General features: G+C 35.1%; 5 protein-coding genes across 5 annotated transcripts; 4 read left to right on the top strand and 1 right to left on the bottom strand.

Moving 5' to 3' along the window:
- Nucleotides 1-315: 315 nt before the first annotated feature.
- Nucleotides 316-3,580, top strand: LOC107612674 (uncharacterized). The gene is made up of 6 exons (XM_016314379.3): nt 316-1,080; nt 1,603-1,787; nt 2,295-2,453; nt 2,608-2,688; nt 2,778-2,832; nt 3,145-3,580. The coding sequence occupies exons 1-6, from the start codon at nt 478-480 to the stop codon at nt 3,349-3,351; spliced, it is 1,290 nt and encodes a 429-aa protein (XP_016169865.1). The 5' UTR covers nt 316-477; the 3' UTR covers nt 3,352-3,580.
- A 527-nt stretch (nt 3,581-4,107) lies between these two features.
- On the top strand, nt 4,108-5,655 carry LOC107612675 (protein kinase PINOID 2-like). Its single transcript, XM_016314380.3, has 2 exons — nt 4,108-4,732; nt 4,813-5,655. Exons 1-2 carry the CDS (start codon nt 4,239-4,241, stop codon nt 5,579-5,581), a joined length of 1,263 nt encoding a protein of 420 aa, XP_016169866.1. The 5' UTR covers nt 4,108-4,238; the 3' UTR covers nt 5,582-5,655.
- A 4,208-nt stretch (nt 5,656-9,863) lies between these two features.
- On the top strand, nt 9,864-12,713 carry LOC107613221 (Single hybrid motif superfamily protein). Its single transcript, XM_016315118.3, has 9 exons — nt 9,864-10,078; nt 10,870-11,058; nt 11,171-11,250; nt 11,432-11,491; nt 11,637-11,876; nt 11,948-12,010; nt 12,164-12,232; nt 12,339-12,384; nt 12,497-12,713. The coding sequence occupies exons 1-9, from the start codon at nt 10,069-10,071 to the stop codon at nt 12,562-12,564; spliced, it is 825 nt and encodes a 274-aa protein (XP_016170604.1). The 5' UTR covers nt 9,864-10,068; the 3' UTR covers nt 12,565-12,713.
- Nucleotides 12,714-12,945: 232 nt separating this feature from the next.
- LOC107613222 (uncharacterized) lies at nt 12,946-13,810 on the top strand. Its single transcript, XM_016315119.3, has 2 exons — nt 12,946-13,375; nt 13,506-13,810. Exons 1-2 carry the CDS (start codon nt 13,090-13,092, stop codon nt 13,676-13,678), a joined length of 459 nt encoding a protein of 152 aa, XP_016170605.1. The 5' UTR covers nt 12,946-13,089; the 3' UTR covers nt 13,679-13,810.
- A 94-nt stretch (nt 13,811-13,904) lies between these two features.
- Nucleotides 13,905-15,438, bottom strand: LOC107613220 (aspartate-glutamate racemase family). Its single transcript, XM_016315117.3, has 2 exons — nt 14,627-15,438; nt 13,905-14,439 (listed from the first exon to the last, which is right to left on the bottom strand). The coding sequence occupies exons 1-2, from the start codon at nt 15,254-15,256 to the stop codon at nt 14,152-14,154; spliced, it is 918 nt and encodes a 305-aa protein (XP_016170603.1). The 5' UTR covers nt 15,257-15,438; the 3' UTR covers nt 13,905-14,151.
- Between the last annotated feature and the right edge of the window lie 3,121 nt (nt 15,439-18,559).

Raw genomic sequence — 18,559 nt, 5'->3', positions numbered from 1 at the left:
TTCTAAAAAGTAGGGACACAGGGAACTGAAATTTTTAGAGATGGAGACTGAAACTTTAATAACATTTTATACCTAAAATACTTTCATTTCAATTAATTAATTCTAATTTTACCCTTTGTGCAAATTAAATTAGAGTTTTATTTTTGTTTCAATTCCTGTCTCATATTTTGCGCCAAACAGAATATTAAGATTTATTTTAATCCCTATCTCTTAGTCTCTGTCTCACAGTCTCAGTCTTTCCGTCTCTGTCTGTCCACCAAACCCTACCTAATTGAGATGTTCATATATATATAAGTAATATTATTTGTTCTTTACAAAGGCGTTCAAACTGAAAACACTAATAATAATTTGCATAAAAAATCAGAGAAGGGGAGAAGGAGAGAAATCTGAATAGTTGGGTTGAGTGAGAGAAAGAGAGAAGGGTTTTGAGTGAGCGAAGAAGAAGAAGAAGAAGAAGAAGAAGAAGAAGAAGAAAGGATGTCACTGACGGGGGTGAAGATGTCGGAGGAGGTGTGGCTGACATGCGCCACGCACGCATTGTCGACGGAGACAGAAGAGATCATGGGCCTCCTCTTGGGGGACATCCACCACTCCAAGGACGGCCGCCACGTCACCGCTCTCATTTGGGGAGCATCCCCCCAGACTCGCTCCGATCGCCGCAAGGACCGTGTCGAAACCAACCCCGAGCAGCTGGCCGCCGCCTCCGCCCTGGCAGACCGCATGACCTCCTCCACCGGCAGAACCACCCGCGTCATCGGCTGGTACCACTCACACCCTCACATCACCGTCCTCCCTTCCCACGTCGACGTCCGCACCCAGGCCATGTACCAGCTCCTCGATTCCGGCTTCATTGGCCTCATCTTCTCCTGTTTCAGCCATGACGCCAACAAGGTCGGTAGGATTCAGGTCATTGCCTTCCAGTCCACTGATGGCAAGAACCATCTCATTCGAACTTCCGTTATCGATATCGACTCCTCGCCCAGTTCCTCTGAGAATGTCTCCCTCAGATCTGCTCAATTCAAGCCCGACAGTCCCGAGCAGGACACCGGTGATTCCAGAATTGCATCTCCAGCTGCTAAGGTACTCCTTTTTCTTTTAGAGTGTAGAATATGCGCCATTGTTGAATTTCAATTGTATAATTACTGAGCTGCTGTGTATATCTATCATGTTGAACAATGCATTTCATGAATATTAATGCGTGTTTTTATAATAGCTTATTTCCTAATGATACTATAGTTAAAGTGCATATATATGCTTGATGAGGAGGTGACTGTGAATTCAGAGCTCAAATATCTGTCTTATTTTCAACATATGAAAAGTAGATATTGGATGATTCTATATTGTAATATTCGTCTTAACTAATTGATCCATGATTTATATGAAAGATGTTCATCTTCGATTATAGTGGCTTTGTGTATACATTTTTTGTTCATATCATGGAATGTGATGCCATCTTAAAGAGTTGGTTTTTGATATTATGGGAGATTCGTTCAGTCCCTTGAGGTTGTTCTATGGGCAGAATTCTGCTCATACTTTTTTCTCTGCAGGATAAAATTACTTCACGCTTTCTCTAATTTATGTAATTATATACTTTTTGGCTAGGGTGTGGGGAAATCTTCAGACTTGGGGTATTTCTTTGATAATGCCGATGCCAACTATATGGGGAGAGAAAAAGGGGGAGTGAATTACCATCCTAACAACTCAGACGTCTCCATTGTTGATGTTGATCCCATGGATATGTCAGAAAGTATGCAGGAAGCTGTGCACCGTTCTAATTTGGACATGAGGTATAGATGAGTACGTAATTCACCTTGAATACCTTTGTTGTTATCAACTGAATAGTTTATTCCTATTTTTGGGATTAGGATCCTCTCATGTCCCTTTGCTATACAAGGGAACGTGGGGCATGACATTGGGATAACTGCAGGGTACTTACAAATGCAAACAAAAATTAGGAATAATTTGGGAAGGCACTAATATGTCATATCAATTTATATTTTGAAAAGAACTTAACATCTGTTTCACCTCTATTAACAAAACTCCTCTCTAGACTCCTCATGCTGATTTTTCTATCGTTTCTTACATGAAACTTTTCTGGGCACATTTCAACTGAAAACTTTCTATTAAAAACGATAATCATTTAGGAGATGGAGATAAACGTTCATATGAAGTCTGATATTTCATTTTTCTGTCTCCATTTTATTATGATTGGTCAGGTAAACCATGTTTCATCTTTATGAGGCATTGAGGCTGACAAGATAGTTTCTCAAATCTTGGGTTTTATTTAATGACAGTGGTGCAGAGTATGTAAGAAAAGAAATTCCCCTTTATGTTTTGCCAGCCTTGTCTCTTATCAGCCTTGATTTGCCCCTGTCGTCGTACACGGATCTGCAACATGTACTATTTGAAGAGGAACGAAGTGCATATAACCAAGCCATCTTACAAAATATGAGGTGATAATTTGATATGCTATATGCTAATTCTTAATACAAATGTCAAATTTCTATGGAAGCTTTTTTGTTTTCTGGCAAAATGAAAGCATTCTGTTCACTTAAATGTTATATATGTTGTGGTCATTCTAATTTTCCTTATTCGTTTCTTTTGTAGGGATGGCAAAGTGCATCCACTCACCTTCATACATCACACCTCAACTTATCAGGCTTCCTTGTGCAAACTGATGGAATATTGGTCAGAGCAAAGCCTCCATTATTCAATTCCTCTTTTCTTTGTTTCATGTTAGTTTTTAAATAAACACATACTGCTTTCTCACTTTACAGTTTAAGTCCTGCAATAAATTCACTTCAAGATCGACTCAGAGAGACTGAAATTCGGGTATGTATTAAATTTTCAAGTCACAATACCATAGTTTTGTTGGCTTTATTCCTAGTGTTTTATTGAGTTCTATAGATTTGGAGTATTTCACATAAAATCCTTCTTCCAAAAAAAAAAAAAGACAGAACACCCTTATTTGTATTGGGAACTAATTTCATTGTGTTCTGTGTTGATTTAGGTCTAGTTGCTTCTTAATCTTGCCGACTAGATTCTTGCAGCCTAGCTAATGAAATATTTGTTTATTCACATCTGCTAATCAACGTCTGGTCGATCATTTAACTATGTGTTGCACTTATGATTTTGATACAACAGCTAGCAGCACTGCGTGAAGAAGCCAAAAGTCTGGAGACTGAAGCATCTAGAGGGAGTGAAGCAAGTTCAGGATCCCCTCGACAACCCGCATCTCCTGCAAATCGAGGAAGCTCCTCTCTTGGTCATAGAAACTTGCACAGCTCAGCCGAACCCCTCGGAGCTAGGAATGTAGCTAGTCCCAGTAGCCGGAGCAGAAAAGGATACTAGAGTAAAACCCAGATTGAAAGAAATGTTTCAATCAATATTAATGGCAATCGTGATTTTTTTGCTAAAATGGGGTGTAGGATGATACGTATTTGGAATGTACATGAAAATGATATTGCCTGAGCATAGTCTGCTATTTTGGACATGATGCTAAATGAGCAAGTATTCTGCAAGTGTAGTCTATTACTAATGTAAAAATGACGTTTTCAATACTAGTATTCACTTTGAAGAACCTGTTAGAGTTATCAAACGGCACGCATGCATGCATGCATGCTTAAGATTCGAGGCAGGTTAATTGTTAAGTTGCCAAACGTATATCTCCTCGTATTGACGTGAATCCTTCTCTTTATGTAGAATTTAAAGCAGGGCAGCATGATTGCCAGAAAAGGAGGACGGTGGAGAACTCAAAAAGAGGGAGAGAAAAAAGATTGTGCCAACTAATTCATATCGTTTAGCACTATTCTATTTTGTTTTCTTTGATTACTATCACATTCACCTTTATTAGCTAGCTAGCTTTATTTCAAATCGATGCACCGCAAGTAAAACTCGTTTAGAGCCAAAGTGTCGTTGGAACTTGGAACCAATACTATTTCTATACCTTGTTTTTCCTTTTTGTTTTAGACCCATTACTCTTTTACGTAACATCATGTTGCTAAGCAATTAGTGTCACAGGGGATGTTACTCAACTGGCATAGAAAGTGTAAAAAGAAGGATTTAAATGTAATCCCATCTTTAAGTAGAAAAGAACAGCCCGCTATAAATACTGAAGCAGAGTACAAGATTACTAGTAGCATCCAAAAGCAGAGAAAATACTAATAAAAGAAGCTAAGGAAAACTCTTCCATTGATGATCCTAAAAGAATTCCTCAAATAGTGTGGAAGTGGTGCAAAATGAATAGGGTCTCCAGAAGCATTTCAGATTTGAGTGATAATTTGCGGTGCAGAAACAATTGTTATGCCTTAGATCACAATCAAAGGCCACACAGAGCAAGCCAACCTGCTTCTCAAGCAATGAAGAAGCTTTGTGCAGAGCGTGGTGGTCAGCTTAGGCTCGGCCACTTCCGGCTCTTGCGCCTCCTAGGCCGAGGTGATATCGGAAAAGTGTTCCTGTGTGAGATCAGCAAGTCCTTGAAGCCGCAGCCCAATTGTTTGTATGCCATGAAAGTAGTGGACAGAAAGTCTCTGGCTCTGAAGAAGAAGCTGAAAAGAGCAGAGATGGAGGAACAAGTACTGAGTGTTGTTGACCACCCTTTTCTGCCAACACTTCATGCAAAATTTGATGCTCATCAATACACATGTTTTGTCATGGATTACTGCCCAGGTGGCGACTTGTTCACGCTTCAGCAGAACCAGCCAGATCTTCACTTTAATGTCTCCACAGCAAGGTAATTTAGCCACACCAAAAATCTTTTCTTTTCTTTTCTTTTTCAAGAATGATATATTATTATTATAAGTCATGTCACAGATTCTTTGCGGCTGAGGTGCTTGTTGCTCTTGAATATCTGCATATGATGGGGATAGTGTATAGAGACCTGAAGCCAGAAAATGTGCTTATTCAAGAAGATGGACACATCATGCTCACTGATTTTGATCTCTCTCTTCACTTGGAAGTTCACCCCACTCTTCTTAAACAAGTTTCCAACAATAGGATCATGAAGAAGAATAAGCCAATGCTGTGTTGCAGCAATTCATATGATTATGAGCATATAGGTACTAGAAGCACTAGGAAGAAAGCAAGCATTATTGGTGATGATGGCCATGCACAACAGATTGAGATTTCAGCTGAGCCTAACAACGGAAGATCGCATTCTTTTGTTGGAACTCATGAGTATTTGGCACCAGAGGTGATCTTGGGGTTAGGCCATGGAAGTGCTGTTGATTGGTGGGCATTTGGTGTGTTCCTCTATGAGCTCTTATATGGAGATACACCTTTCAAAGATGCAACAAGCCATGACAAAACAATGAACAATATCCTCAGGAAACGGTTGAGTTTCCCAAGATCAGGAACAATAACACATTCTGGGGAGGATATTGCCAAGGCAGAGGATCTTATTGGGAAGCTTCTGATCAAGAATCCAAAGAAGAGAATGGGATACAACAGTGGATCTTGTGAGATTAAGAAACATGACTTCTTTCAGGGGATTAACTGGGCCTTAATCAGATCAGTTAAACCACCTCTTGTTTTCAAGAACAAGTCTGCAGGTCAACCACCTCATCAAATACCTTTCTTCTGATCTATTCTAGAAATCTTATATCTATTATCTTTGTGTACATCTTTTTAACTTTGGTATTACAAATAATTGATAAGTAATTTATCTTTTATATCATAAAAGAAAAGTGCTCAAGGAAAACTTATATAAAACATGGTTGTAAATATCATTTCCCTTTGTTTTCTGCGTAATCGCTTGAAAGTGAGAGTCGCGTTATATTGTAGGTCAAGACTCATGCAGTTGTTTGTTTCATGCGAAGTTGATAGTTGATAATAGTTAAATGTCAACTTCTCATAAAAGCAACTGCACGTAAGTTTCTACCTATGTAGTATCACGAATCCAAGTAAGTATACGAAAAATGAGTTCACAGTAAAAAAGTATATATAATCTATGGTTATAATTACGTAGATACTAGAAGACAAGACCAGTTAGTTGATAATGAGTTGAGTGAATAAAACTTGTGGTGATAGACATACAAATATGTATAACGTGACAGATATGATGATGTTGCCTGTTGTTGTTATTGTTTACAAATCGGTGAACGTTGATGTTTCTTTTATCGTTTTTGTGTGACAGAGTGAGAGATTCAGATCTCTTTCCCGATCAGTACGTAAAATTAATAAGGTAGGTGACTTTGTACCCAGAAAGTTATGGCATGCAGTAGAACCATTGAATATATTAAAACTAACGTATACGTGCGTATTATGTATTATTATTAATGCATATAGGTATGAATTCAATATGCATATAGTGCTATACTTAATTAGAACTAGTGTTTTTGTGTATCCTTGAATTGAAGGAAGAGTGGATGCATGTCTACCTATCCGTAATGTTAGGAAGACAAAAAAAAACTGTTACGATAATTTATGAATACTAAATAAGATAAGTTCTGATTTTTTTAGTTAATTTTTTTTGTTATCAAATATTTTCTGCCTGGACTTTGCTAAATAGACAATGGTTTTTGTGAATAATATAGACAATGAGCTCTAAAATTAGTCCAATAAAGTAAAAACACACTACACCCCAAATTACCCACCTAAATCTTAATATTAAGCCGCACACTTAGTAAATTGAACATCCGATATACCCATTGTTCACATTGTTTATTATTTTCTTTGTCTACCTATACTTTTTCTTTCTGTCTAGATATGAAGAGAAGACAAAACGAAATAAGTAAGGGTGTACATCAATATCTATCAAATAATCAATCAATGCATTGCATTGGCCCTCTAATGACTTGAGCATTTCTGAAACTTCCAAAAGGAAAAGGCGACCAGCAGATATATATATTAGACCTTCTGATACTGATAGGGGGGGGGGGATCAATATAATTTGGCAAATCAACACAAGAGAAAATGCTAATGAAATTTCTATTATATTAAAAAGATAAAAAGATAGTATGTAGTAGGCTAAAATTGGTAACGCCGGACATTCTCCCATATTAATGCAAATGCCGAATTTAAGGCTGAATGTGGGGCATGTCTTATGAGTGGTGGTGTGTTTTTGGTCAGAGGAATTCAATAGTGAAGAGGTAGTAAATGCTTTTGGTAGGGTTAGGGTTGTGGACAACTTGCTTGTCATTCTTCAATTGTCACCATACAAATAAACCTGTGCAGCTGTGCTACTTGGGTTATCATCAATAATTGTGCTCACCTCCTCTATTAACAACTTGATTTATTTCTTCCATTTCATTGTTTCAACCCAACCTCGTATCTCTATCTAGTATTAATGTATTACTATGATGTTGGGCCAATATGTTTTGGGCTAATTGGAACAATTTGAAGAAGTTGGATGTAGATGCAACTAAACACAAGCTATAGCCCATTAGCCCTTCTTAGTGAAAAGGCCTTGTTTCTTCCCGGCCTAAATTACATGATACTTATAATTGTTGGGGAAACAAGCAGGAATTATAATAATTACAATAAATAATATTTTTTCTATATGGAGACCAAAAAGCTAATTAAATTAAATATTTAAATGGAGAATAAGTTATAAGTGTACAAATAATGTTGTGTTTTACATTTAGTTAATGAGAAACGGAGAGAAAACAGAGTAGCTCATTGGTCTTAATCAAGCAACAAGTATAATTAAAAAGATGGTCAAATTGAGGCTGCTTATTGTATTTATATCATCATCAACATCACCTTCACCTAACTTTATTGAAACTCACCATTCGCCTTATTTTTTTCTCTGTCTTTACAATATATTCACCATGTGTTAAGGTAATATATATATATATATATATAATCTAATACAACAATACTAGGTATACATTAAAATTTACCATTAATTATTAATATAAAATATATATTGAAGTATAAAATATATATTAAAAATAATACATAATAACTAATTTTTGTGATTAATTTTAAGGTACAAATATCATTTTTGAATCTAATATATACAATCTTGCATTTTCCACTATACTTAAAGAATCCATCAGCGGCTACTTATATATCACGTATGAAGCACAGATACTTCGTTGAGTTGTCGTGTCCGCGTGTCGGACACATTTTAGACACGACACTTATTGATATTCGTTCGACACGCGTGTCTACTGTACCCGACCGTGTCTTAATAAAAAATAAAAAAATTTTCTCCGGACACATCTAAATACCGTGTCAGCGTGTCTTGTCTTATTCTTAACATATATTTTTAAAATAATTTAAATATAGTATATATTATTATTTATTAAAACAAAAAATATTTTAAATACTTGATATAATTAAAATAAGACATTAAAAATAATTAAAAATTTTAATTTATACTTTAATATCAATAAAATATTAAAATATCATTATAATTTATCTAAAAAATACTTTATATTTTATATGTATGCTGTCATGTAAAATTTTAAAATTCGCGTGTCCCATATCTTATCGTGTCTGGTGTCCGTGTTAATGTCTATGCATCATAGTATATCACTATACATAGTTACTTACTTCTTCAATACATGTATATGTGTTCTCTCCCATTTTATTGAGCATTCTCTTCATCACAGAGCGAGGCTCTCTAATCTCACTGCTGAAGCAAATACTCTGTTCTTTATTATTGGTAATGACATGTATAATAATAATAATAGTTGAGGTTGTCGTTTGAGACCAGAAGTAGTTAACATTGGATCCCTTTTCAATGAGTGTAAATACATACTATACCTTAAAAATGGATGCTACCATTCAAATTTCGATGAGACCGATAGCTAGCAACACTCCAAACAAGGCTCTGCAGGATTTCCTGTCTTTCTAGCACTGTCATACTATCAATAACTACGTGAGCATTAATGGAAGTATAATCCAACACAACATTCATAATAAACATTGATTGGATCATGATAGTAGTACTTTGAGTTTTGAGAATGAGAAGATTTAGAACAACGAGATAGTGCAGGAAATTAATTAGGTATGCATGCCTACCTATGCAGGGAGCAAAGAACCAATAAACGAATTAAGGTAACATTAATTAAAACGGTAAATGACTTGGTAGGTTTTTAAATTAAAAAAATCTATATGAAAAAGTATAAGAAAACAATTTAAATGTTGAGCAATGTAAACACTGATTTGTCAATGAGTAATAGCTCAAATGACATAGTCTCTCCATACTCAATTAAGAGGTTGCGGGTTTGAGTCTTCTATCTTTGGTAAAAAAAAAGAAAAATGTAAACACTGATAAAAAAAGATTAAATTAATTATTAAAATAAGAGTTTAACTAATTTGTATTATTGAGAACATGTATTAAAATTAAAAAAATATTATATATATATATAAATAATCAATATATATGTATGTATATCTATATATATTCGTGTCACATATTTTTAAAATGTATTTTATACGATGATAATTTTTTTATATATATATAGTATCACTGATTAAAGTTATCAGATAAAAAGAAATTTATAAAGATTATACAAAATTCAAGTAGTTCTCATTATATTTGTTATGTATTTATTAAAAAATTTACAAATCTTTCACTAATAATAATGATATTTCTATTAAAATGTATTTAACAAAAATTATGTATAACCAATAATTATAAGATATTATATAGTTCATATTGAATCGAATTGGTTTAAAATTTTGGTAAAAACTCAGGTGCAATCAATTTTACGTAAAGTTAATAATTAAAAATCGTTAAATAATTTAAATAATTTAACTAAATTTTCATGTAACGACTTTCGATTCTCAATTTTATGTAAACAATTTTATGTAAAGTTGACTATACCAGTTTTTACCTAAAATTTTGCTCGAGGTTTGATTCAAAATTCGATTTAATCGTGTAATTTGTTAGAAAAAAATGTGGAATCTTTGTTGGTGGGACCCAGCAATGGAAGTAGAGAGAGAGAGAGAGAGTGAGAGTGAGAGAAAGAGAGAGCAGCTGTAAGCTTGAACGCACGCAGCAACGTTGGTTCATTCATTCATTCCATGTTCTCTTGTCTTCTTCCGGTAGTTGCTAGTTCTTTCTTTCATTCAATCCTTCAACTTCGATCAATTTTCTCTTCTTAATTCCTTCCAATGGCTTCATGTGAGTCCTCTTCCTGCTTTGCTTTCTTCTCCTCGCTTTATTTTTCACTTCTCTGCTTTACTTTTCATGCCTGCTCCTTTTGCTGTTCTTGTTTGAATTCTCACAGATTGTGGGGCTTGCCTGCCCATTAAAGTCTTCAAATTTGATGCATGCATGCCTCAACTGCTTCATTTGGATTAGGATTAGGATGCCATGCATAATGTGTTCTTTGGCTGCCTTAACCTACATACAAAATTGGGTTTTGATTTGACTTTTTATATATGCTCATTGGTTTGCTCGTTACTCAATATTAAATTTGTTTTCTTGGGAGTCACAATTGAGTTTGCATTCTTATTTTCTTAGTAAAACAGCATGACCAATCAGAAAGTTATTCTAATCAAGCAATCATAACATTAGAATAGATTTACTAGGATTAGAATCTAATTTGTTTGGATTCAATTTTAAATTTTAAATTTTAAATTTAAATTTAAATTTAAATTGTCATCTTTTAATTAGTTTTTAGGGTAAGCAGCCTTTGGTTCAAAACACCTTCCATTCAGATTACTAACTTCATTTATAAAGGAACCATGTTATTGTTGAATTGCCACTAGACATTATCACATTAGTATCTTTCCATCTTCGTTTGAGAAAGAAAATTGTCTCCAATTCGTCAACAACATGATGAGCTGTAAGAATTTTTTGGAAGTCGATGTTGTGTTTGCAATCTAGAAGCTTGTCCTGTGTGTCTTACTAAATGTACTAGTTAGAATTTTAATGTACACATGTAATTTGTGTCATTTATTTATATACAGGTAGCTTAGGGGCCCCAAATAATAAGTTATTGAACTTGCAATTTGGTGGAAGAAGAGTTGGATTCTTGCAAGGATTTGGTGCAAGAAGTTGGATCAGTAGGAAGCCAGTGCAGTACACTACTTTGGTTATGCAGCAACAGTCAGTTAAATCTTTAACTGAATCTACTGCTCAATCAATAGAGATCCAATGTAAGTTGTTTCATTTGTTTCTTCTAAATACTTGTTGCAAAAACTTTTAACTTGGTTTATGTAACATAGTGTGGCTTCCATGACATGCTTTTATTGATGACAATACAAACAGCTATTACAAGGTCAGAAGATTCTTCTGAAGATATTCATTCTTCTGGTGTGACGAGTGAGCTTGTCCCTAAGTTTCATGAGGTCAGTACTTTGTGTATAATCATCATCTTTTTATTCGGTCGTCGTCTATGACCTTATTTGGTGGTTTAGCTACTTTGTTGGATTTATCTTCTGCATCTTGCATGATTATGTGGCCACTGATTTTAAGTCTATATTCAGTTTCCCATCCTCTGATTCGAGCTGTAATTCAATATGTTTGTAGGTGGAGTTCTTGCTCAACACAATATGTGATTCAAGTTCAGTTGGGGAATTTGAATTAAAAGTAAGCAGAGTTATTGACCTATAGATTTTAATCTCCCATATAATATAATTTACATTCTTTTCCCTGAGGACAGTAGGAGTTCTACATTAAATCTTGCTTTTGATTGCTGTTTTCTTTTTCTGTTGCACCCTTCAAATGATACCAGCTTGATGGATTTCACTTGCGTGTAGTGAGGGGTTTGAGTGAGAAAAATAAAACTGTACCTCCTCTAACTCCTGCTAGTACTAGTGTAAATACCATCCCAGAGGCACCGAAATCAAATGGATTGGCTTCTAATTCTGCATTGTCATTGGCCATCTCGAGGCCACTACCTTCTCCAGAGTCTATCCAGAGATTCCTAGACAAAGCAACAGATGAAGGATTGGTAATAATTCAGTCTCCAAAGGTAAGAATCTAAAGCACATTTCTTGTAGCAATTTAGCATTTCTTTCGATGCACTCTAAAACCATAGAGCAGGTTGGTTTCTTCAGGAGATCTCGAACCATAAAGGGGAAACGCACTCCACCAGCATGTAAAGAGGTACAGTTGTTTAAGGCTTTCAGAGTTCAGACTAAACTATGCAATTTGCTGCTTCTATTTTAAATTTCTTGCTGACAGCACCGGCTAGAAATTCGAAATACTTGGTTAATAATTGAGAATATTGATTGTGATGAAATCCATACTTGCTGACAGAATCAAAAAGTTGAGGAGGGACAAGTGATTTGTTTCATTGAACAGCTAGGCGGCGAGGTGCCAATTGAGGTAATGGTCTTGACTCGAAATGTAGCCTTGCTTTTCTGAATTCCCATGATGCCTTGATTTATGACTTAGCTTTGCAATCACTAATGTTGTTAATATTTGTTTCCAGTCTGATGTATCAGGGGAGATCATCAAGATACTGAGAAAGGATGGTGGTTAGTTACCTCAATTTCTTTTTGTCATTTTAAAAGATGAGTCTTATGCTCTTATTTCACTGCAAATGTGGTATTACTTATTCCATGATTTTTTTTATTCTTTATTTGGCAGAACCGGTTGGATATGGAGACGCAGTTATAGCTGTATTGCCATCATTTCCTGGAATAAAGATTCAATAATTCATTGTATCCATTGCAATGCTGTAATTATTACCCGAGAGTTTTACTTTTTAGCAAGCAATATTGTGGTGCGGTAAATAGCAAATTAAAATTTAGAATGATGTACGGTTTTTGCAATGCTTTATCACAATTTAATCATATGTTTAGTACTTGCGATGCTTCACACTCTGCATTCTTCTTTCCCTAACGAAAAATTCTAGATGGCAAACACTTTTCTTGTTCTTAGATTACATTTCTATCAACACTAACTTAAAAGTGTTGGTTCTCTAACATTTCCTTTTGCCAATTGCTTCCTAACGAAAAGAAAGCTAATCATATTTTTTTTTCTGATTAACATGCGAGAAACCTACTTCAATAGAAATTAAAAAAAATAAGGTACGTTATATTAGTTTTGATAAACAAACACATGACGTATAAACTATAAATAAAGAGCTTGAGCCCAAAACATAAAGCATGTTGAGAGAGGGTATTTTGGTCTTTCGAGAAGGAAAGGCGCCATTTTGAGTGTTGTTGCGATCAAATCAGATGGAGATGGAGATGGAGGACTTGAATTGGAAGAAGAAGGGCACCATGTCAGTGATGGGAAGCAGGTACAAGACAGAGCTTTGCAGGAGATTCATGGCGGGTACCTGTGGGCTTGGCTCAAAATGCAGGTATGCCCATGGGCTTTCTGAGCTCAGAGGAGGATGCCCTAAAGTTTGCAGAATGTTCTCTCAGTACAGAAACTGCTCCTATGGCCACACCTGTCGCTTCCTTCACTCATCATCACCAACCACCACCTCTCACTTCCTTCATCATGCTCAACCACCAGGTCCCCTTAATTGTATTCTTTCACTTTTGAGTTTGTGATCATCATTTTGGGTTTTCCCTTTTCAACAAAAAGAACGCATTTTTGTTGCCCTTTTTTTGATTCAGTAGAGACTTGGTTTTGGGTGTTGCAGAATACAGGCCAATGCAAACAACAAGTGCTACAAATGCCTCAAGCAGCATATTGGCAATTGATGATGATGATGATGATGATGATGATGATGAACCACCACCATGCAGAGTGAAGTGCATTTTCAAGGATCATGAACTCCAAAGGATCAGTCGCATCTATGCAGATTGGATCTAAAACTAACAACAGTTTACTTTGCTGTTAGCCTCACCAGAATTGTTATGAGGATATGCTTAGCTAGCAAGTATTTTGTGCATGTATGAATACTCATTTCTTTGTATAAAGCCTCACAATTTTAGTACACTTTATGTTCTGTTATATACATACATACCCCTTTAGATTCTAGTAGAGCATACTTCAATGTATTAGCTCAAAAGAAGAATGGAATGTTCCACACAAATTATATCAAGAATTATTCAGCAAATTTTGTAGTATATAATATATAAAGACACAAGGGTTCTATAAGAACAAACAACATCGATTTTTCACATGAATATAGAATGAATGCATTCTCTTATAGTACTCAACACACACCCTTGGCTTGATTACAATATTGGTAAATACAAAAAGTTTGCACAATACCAATGACATCAGAAGAATGTTGTTGCTGCATAATGCAATGAACTACAAGAGTTAATTTCTATTGTTGTTCATGTATTATCGCCAGAGGATCTTGATCTTACCCATTTGATAGTTGATCTGGCCAAGGCATCCATGGGATCAATACATCTCTTGAGAAGAGGATCGTCTTGGGGCAAGAGCGCACGCATGTCTTCAGAAGCAAGGATAACAGAGTTAACAGCCCTCACCAGAAGAACTTGAAGTGCAATTCTCAATAGGTTGCATGCCCCTTCAATGTCCTTTCTGTCCAAAGCTTCGGTTGCAGGTATCACTGTGTGTTCCATAGTTGCTTTATCTGGCAGAACAACCTCAAAGCCCTGCATATCATATGAATTTCAATTTCTATTGCTTGTCAAATCAATTCAACCTCCAAACTACAGTACAGAGTTGTTCAATGTGATGAAATTAAAGTAGTTAGTACAAGAAATCATTCAACAAGTAGGAATCAAATTCCACTCTATAAAAGAGAGTAATTGATAAGTGAAGAAAATGGAGGGAACTCACTTCACTCTGCAGCTTCTCCTGATAAAAACCAGCTTCCAGAGTTGGATTTGTGGCCAGCACTCCAATCCGCAGAGGACTACCAGCTTCAAGTGGTTTTAACTTAGCTTCCTTGAGCTCCTTGGCAACACACTCAGCCATGTGAAGAATAGGAACAGAACATCCCATAGACACTTGTTCATACCAACAATGTGATATGTTACAAGGCATCACTATGCAACAAGCACCAGATTTCTCCAGAAAAGCCCTTTTGTTTCTAAGGTTCTGCAGAATTGGGGAAGAATCCAGTTTGAGAGACTCAGATTTCTTACTTGTGGCAGAGACAAAGTGACCCCTTTCATAGGAGAGAAGGTCCTTATTCAAGAGAGGATCTGAGCAAAGAAGAAAAGGAATGGAATGTCCTCCATGCAAGTGGACAAGTTTTGTGAGGAAAGTGAGGGTGGCATCAACAGAGAGGCCTCCAATGATACCAAGGGTGGTGCCATGAGTGAACAGAGGAGTAGAAGATGCAAGCTTTCCAGAATTAAGGTTCTTGTTAGCTTGAGGAGGAGAGAATCTGGCACCTTCATCTGCATTCAAGATAAGTGAAGAACACAGGTTCCTAGGTGTACTCAAGGCGTGGAAACAAGACATATTAATTCAGCTTCCAAACCCAAACCCTGGACTCAATGAAGAAGAAACCCAAACCTTAAAAAGACAAAGTTAATGACAATAAACTATGATTAATGATTGAGAGACAGAGAAGTGAGGGAGGGATGAGGGTGGCATCTGCATCTGCCATTCTCTAATCTCTTCTCCACTGGGCTCCACCACTTGCATTGGTCACACTTATATTCATTATTATTAATATTATTATTATTCAAGATAAGCCAGATTTCCCATCAGATCAGATAAGAATAAGGAATCTGGAAGAATTGGTATATTAATTAATGTATGATATATACTCATACTAACAAGAAATCAGCCATATGAAATGACTTTATTCTCAAGTTGCGGTCAACGGTTCTAATGCTTTAAACCAATAATAATAATAATATAAAGTTGTTAATGTCATCTATTTACATCCCTGTTACTAGATTTAATTAGTGCAACCAATTTAAGAGTTGATTCATTGTTATGGCAATCCTTTTTTATGGTCACGGCAATATGTGATGATAATGTTAATGGCTATGATAATTTTATTAAAGTCTTAGGAAATATCGATTTCCAATGGTATCCATGTTCTCCCACTCGTTTGCCCATAGATGCTAGCTTACCTACTTTCAATAACACAATTATTATAGTCTTCTCTTCAACATGTTTGTTGACCAAACCAAACTCATGTATTATTAATTTATTATAATTATTACTACTGTTTTATGCTTTCTTCAACAGCCTGACCAAGTATTCATTCAATCCTTGTGCATTGTGTCTCATAAAATGTTCTTTAATAATCCTTCTAAAGTAAAGTATCAAACCAAAATACATATATAAAATTTCTTAATTATCTTATAGGAACTTTTTTTAAGGCTTTAATTTTATCTAAACGAGATTACCCCCCCCCCCCTTTCCCTTTTTTTTTTGGAGTTAAGACATAACTAAACAAAGACATGAAGCCCCGATATATGATGGACATTGTGGATGAATTAGAGAAGAACCTCCTTGAAAAACTCACTTGTTACATAATGATTCTAGAAAGTTTTTACATCGAAAAAACTCAGCATTGGACTATTATTATCTATGAGGCAGATATTAATTCTAAAACAGCTGAGGAATCTGTCTATTTTTATTATTTTTATTTTCTCTCTTCCCTTCTATAATTATTTAATAGAGGATGTATGATTCAATTCTAATATTTCGGCTCATTATCTTACTAATACACTCCAGTCTTGATGAAGCAACCGTAGTTTTGACTTTAGACCTAAATTATATAGAGAAAAACTCCACTCCAATCTCTAGTCATTTACTTCTATGACAATTTGTTCTCTCACAAAAGTAAAATAAATTTGTAGTCCCTAACCAATTGATCTGTTAGACAATTTTCTTCTTCTGTTAGTTTTTTTATAAATTCTTAACGGAAAAATCCTACGTGTATCATTATTGCCAAGGTGTTAATAATATGGTGAAAACTCAGGTGCAGTCGACTTCACGTGAAGTTGATAGTTAAGAGCCGTTAAATAGTTTGACTGATTTGACTAAATTTTCATCTAACAGCTCTCAGCTATCAACTTCAAAGCTCTCAACTATCAACTTCACGTGAAGTCGACTGCACATGAATTTTCACCTAATAATATACCATTTGATAGAATACATTGTCTCTTGTACACTCATCAAAGCGCACGCGTTTCAAGACAAAGATAAAATGGTGCATTTTAACTTGTGAATGTTAACCTCCCTTTCACTCACAAAACTTTCTCACTTCCCTCCTCTCTTCTCGTTCACAGTTACGAAAAATCCTAAGCAAAGCAGACTTAAACCAGAGCATCACCACGAAGAAAGAGACAGTGACCCAAGAACATGATGGAGAAGTCATGGTGCTCACTTGGCAGTGATATGCACGAAGACAATAAGTTCTGTTTCCATGTGATTAAATTTGTGCTCTATGTGATTAAACGTGTGTTTCTGCATTATGTTGTCTCGGTTTTTATTCTATGTGAATTTTGATATTTAGTTTGTTTTAATTTTTAGGATAAGATATATTTTTTATCTTTAAAATTTGTTAAAAATTTTAAAAATACTTTTAAGTTTTATTTTGTTTCAAAAATTTTATATTTACATCAAATATATTTCTAATGGTTTATTTTTCAAAAAATTAAAATTAATTTAACAATAATCAATAGCTCAAATAGTATAATCTCTCTATACTCAATTAAGAGGTTGCGGGTTCGAGTCTCCATATCTTCAATAAAAAAAATGGTGGGATTTTCTTGAATGAATGGTAACTCATCTTGAAGGAATGAACCAACAAAATAAAAAAAAATGGTAAAGCTGTTGAAAACTTGGTGAGAAGTGAGAAGACAAGAAAACAAATACATTTTGGATGTTTAATTGATGAATTGATTTGGGGCGATAGAGTACATATTCACTTGGTGGACCTAACCTTTGTAGGTCACAGTCATCAGCTGGCCAGTAGCCACAAAAAGTCAGCATATATAATCAATTGGGATCTCATATATTCACCACCACCACCACCTTTACTTTTTGTCTTGTTTTAACACACTGACACGGGGTCCAAGCTACCTAGTAGCATTTTTAAGTGCACTGACTTGCAAATCGAGGTGTATCCATCATTTGCAGACATTCATATCCATGAATCTTATTCTAAGTACCCTCCACTCATGAATCTTCAGATCAGATCAGATCCTCCTGTCCATTTTGGGTAAATCATTGTTCACTACTAAGCTAGTACCGTTATTTGATTCATCATCCCAGGCCATCAGTAAATTAAAGTTTAACCCAATTTAATAATTATTCACATCACGTTGGATCAGATGAGATATGTTACTTAAATTCCCAAGTAATTAAGATTATGCACGCAATTTCGCTGTTTGGCAAGGTGATGTGCTATATCCAATAAACAAATTAAAAAAAATAGAGACTATTAGATATTACGATATTTAAATATATTTTCATTTTTTGAGTTATTGAGGATGGCTGCGAAATGTGTGTGAATGAAACAAACGCGGGTTGGGTGGTCCTGGAAGCCAAAAGCTCAATTTGAATGCTAACCATACATTAACATCTTATCTTTATATATTTATATATTTTAAGTCCCATGGACATTTCTCTTCTAAGTACAAGATATATTATTCAAATAATTATAATTAAAAAATACAATACAATATAGATGTTCTTTAAATAAGTATTTAATTTAAAGGAAGAAACAACACTTTTTAATTTAGATGTGAGAAGAGAAATGGTGTAGAACATAAATATAGACTGTATAGGTGTTTTACG

This window comes from Arachis ipaensis, chromosome B8 (assembly GCF_059453495.1).
Source record: "Arachis ipaensis isolate K30076 ecotype BB chromosome B8, ASM5945349v1, whole genome shotgun sequence".
Taxonomy (NCBI): Eukaryota; Viridiplantae; Streptophyta; class Magnoliopsida; order Fabales; family Fabaceae; genus Arachis; species Arachis ipaensis.
The sequence above is the reverse complement of the archived record's forward strand: the minus strand, read 5'-3'. Positions and strand labels throughout refer to the sequence as shown.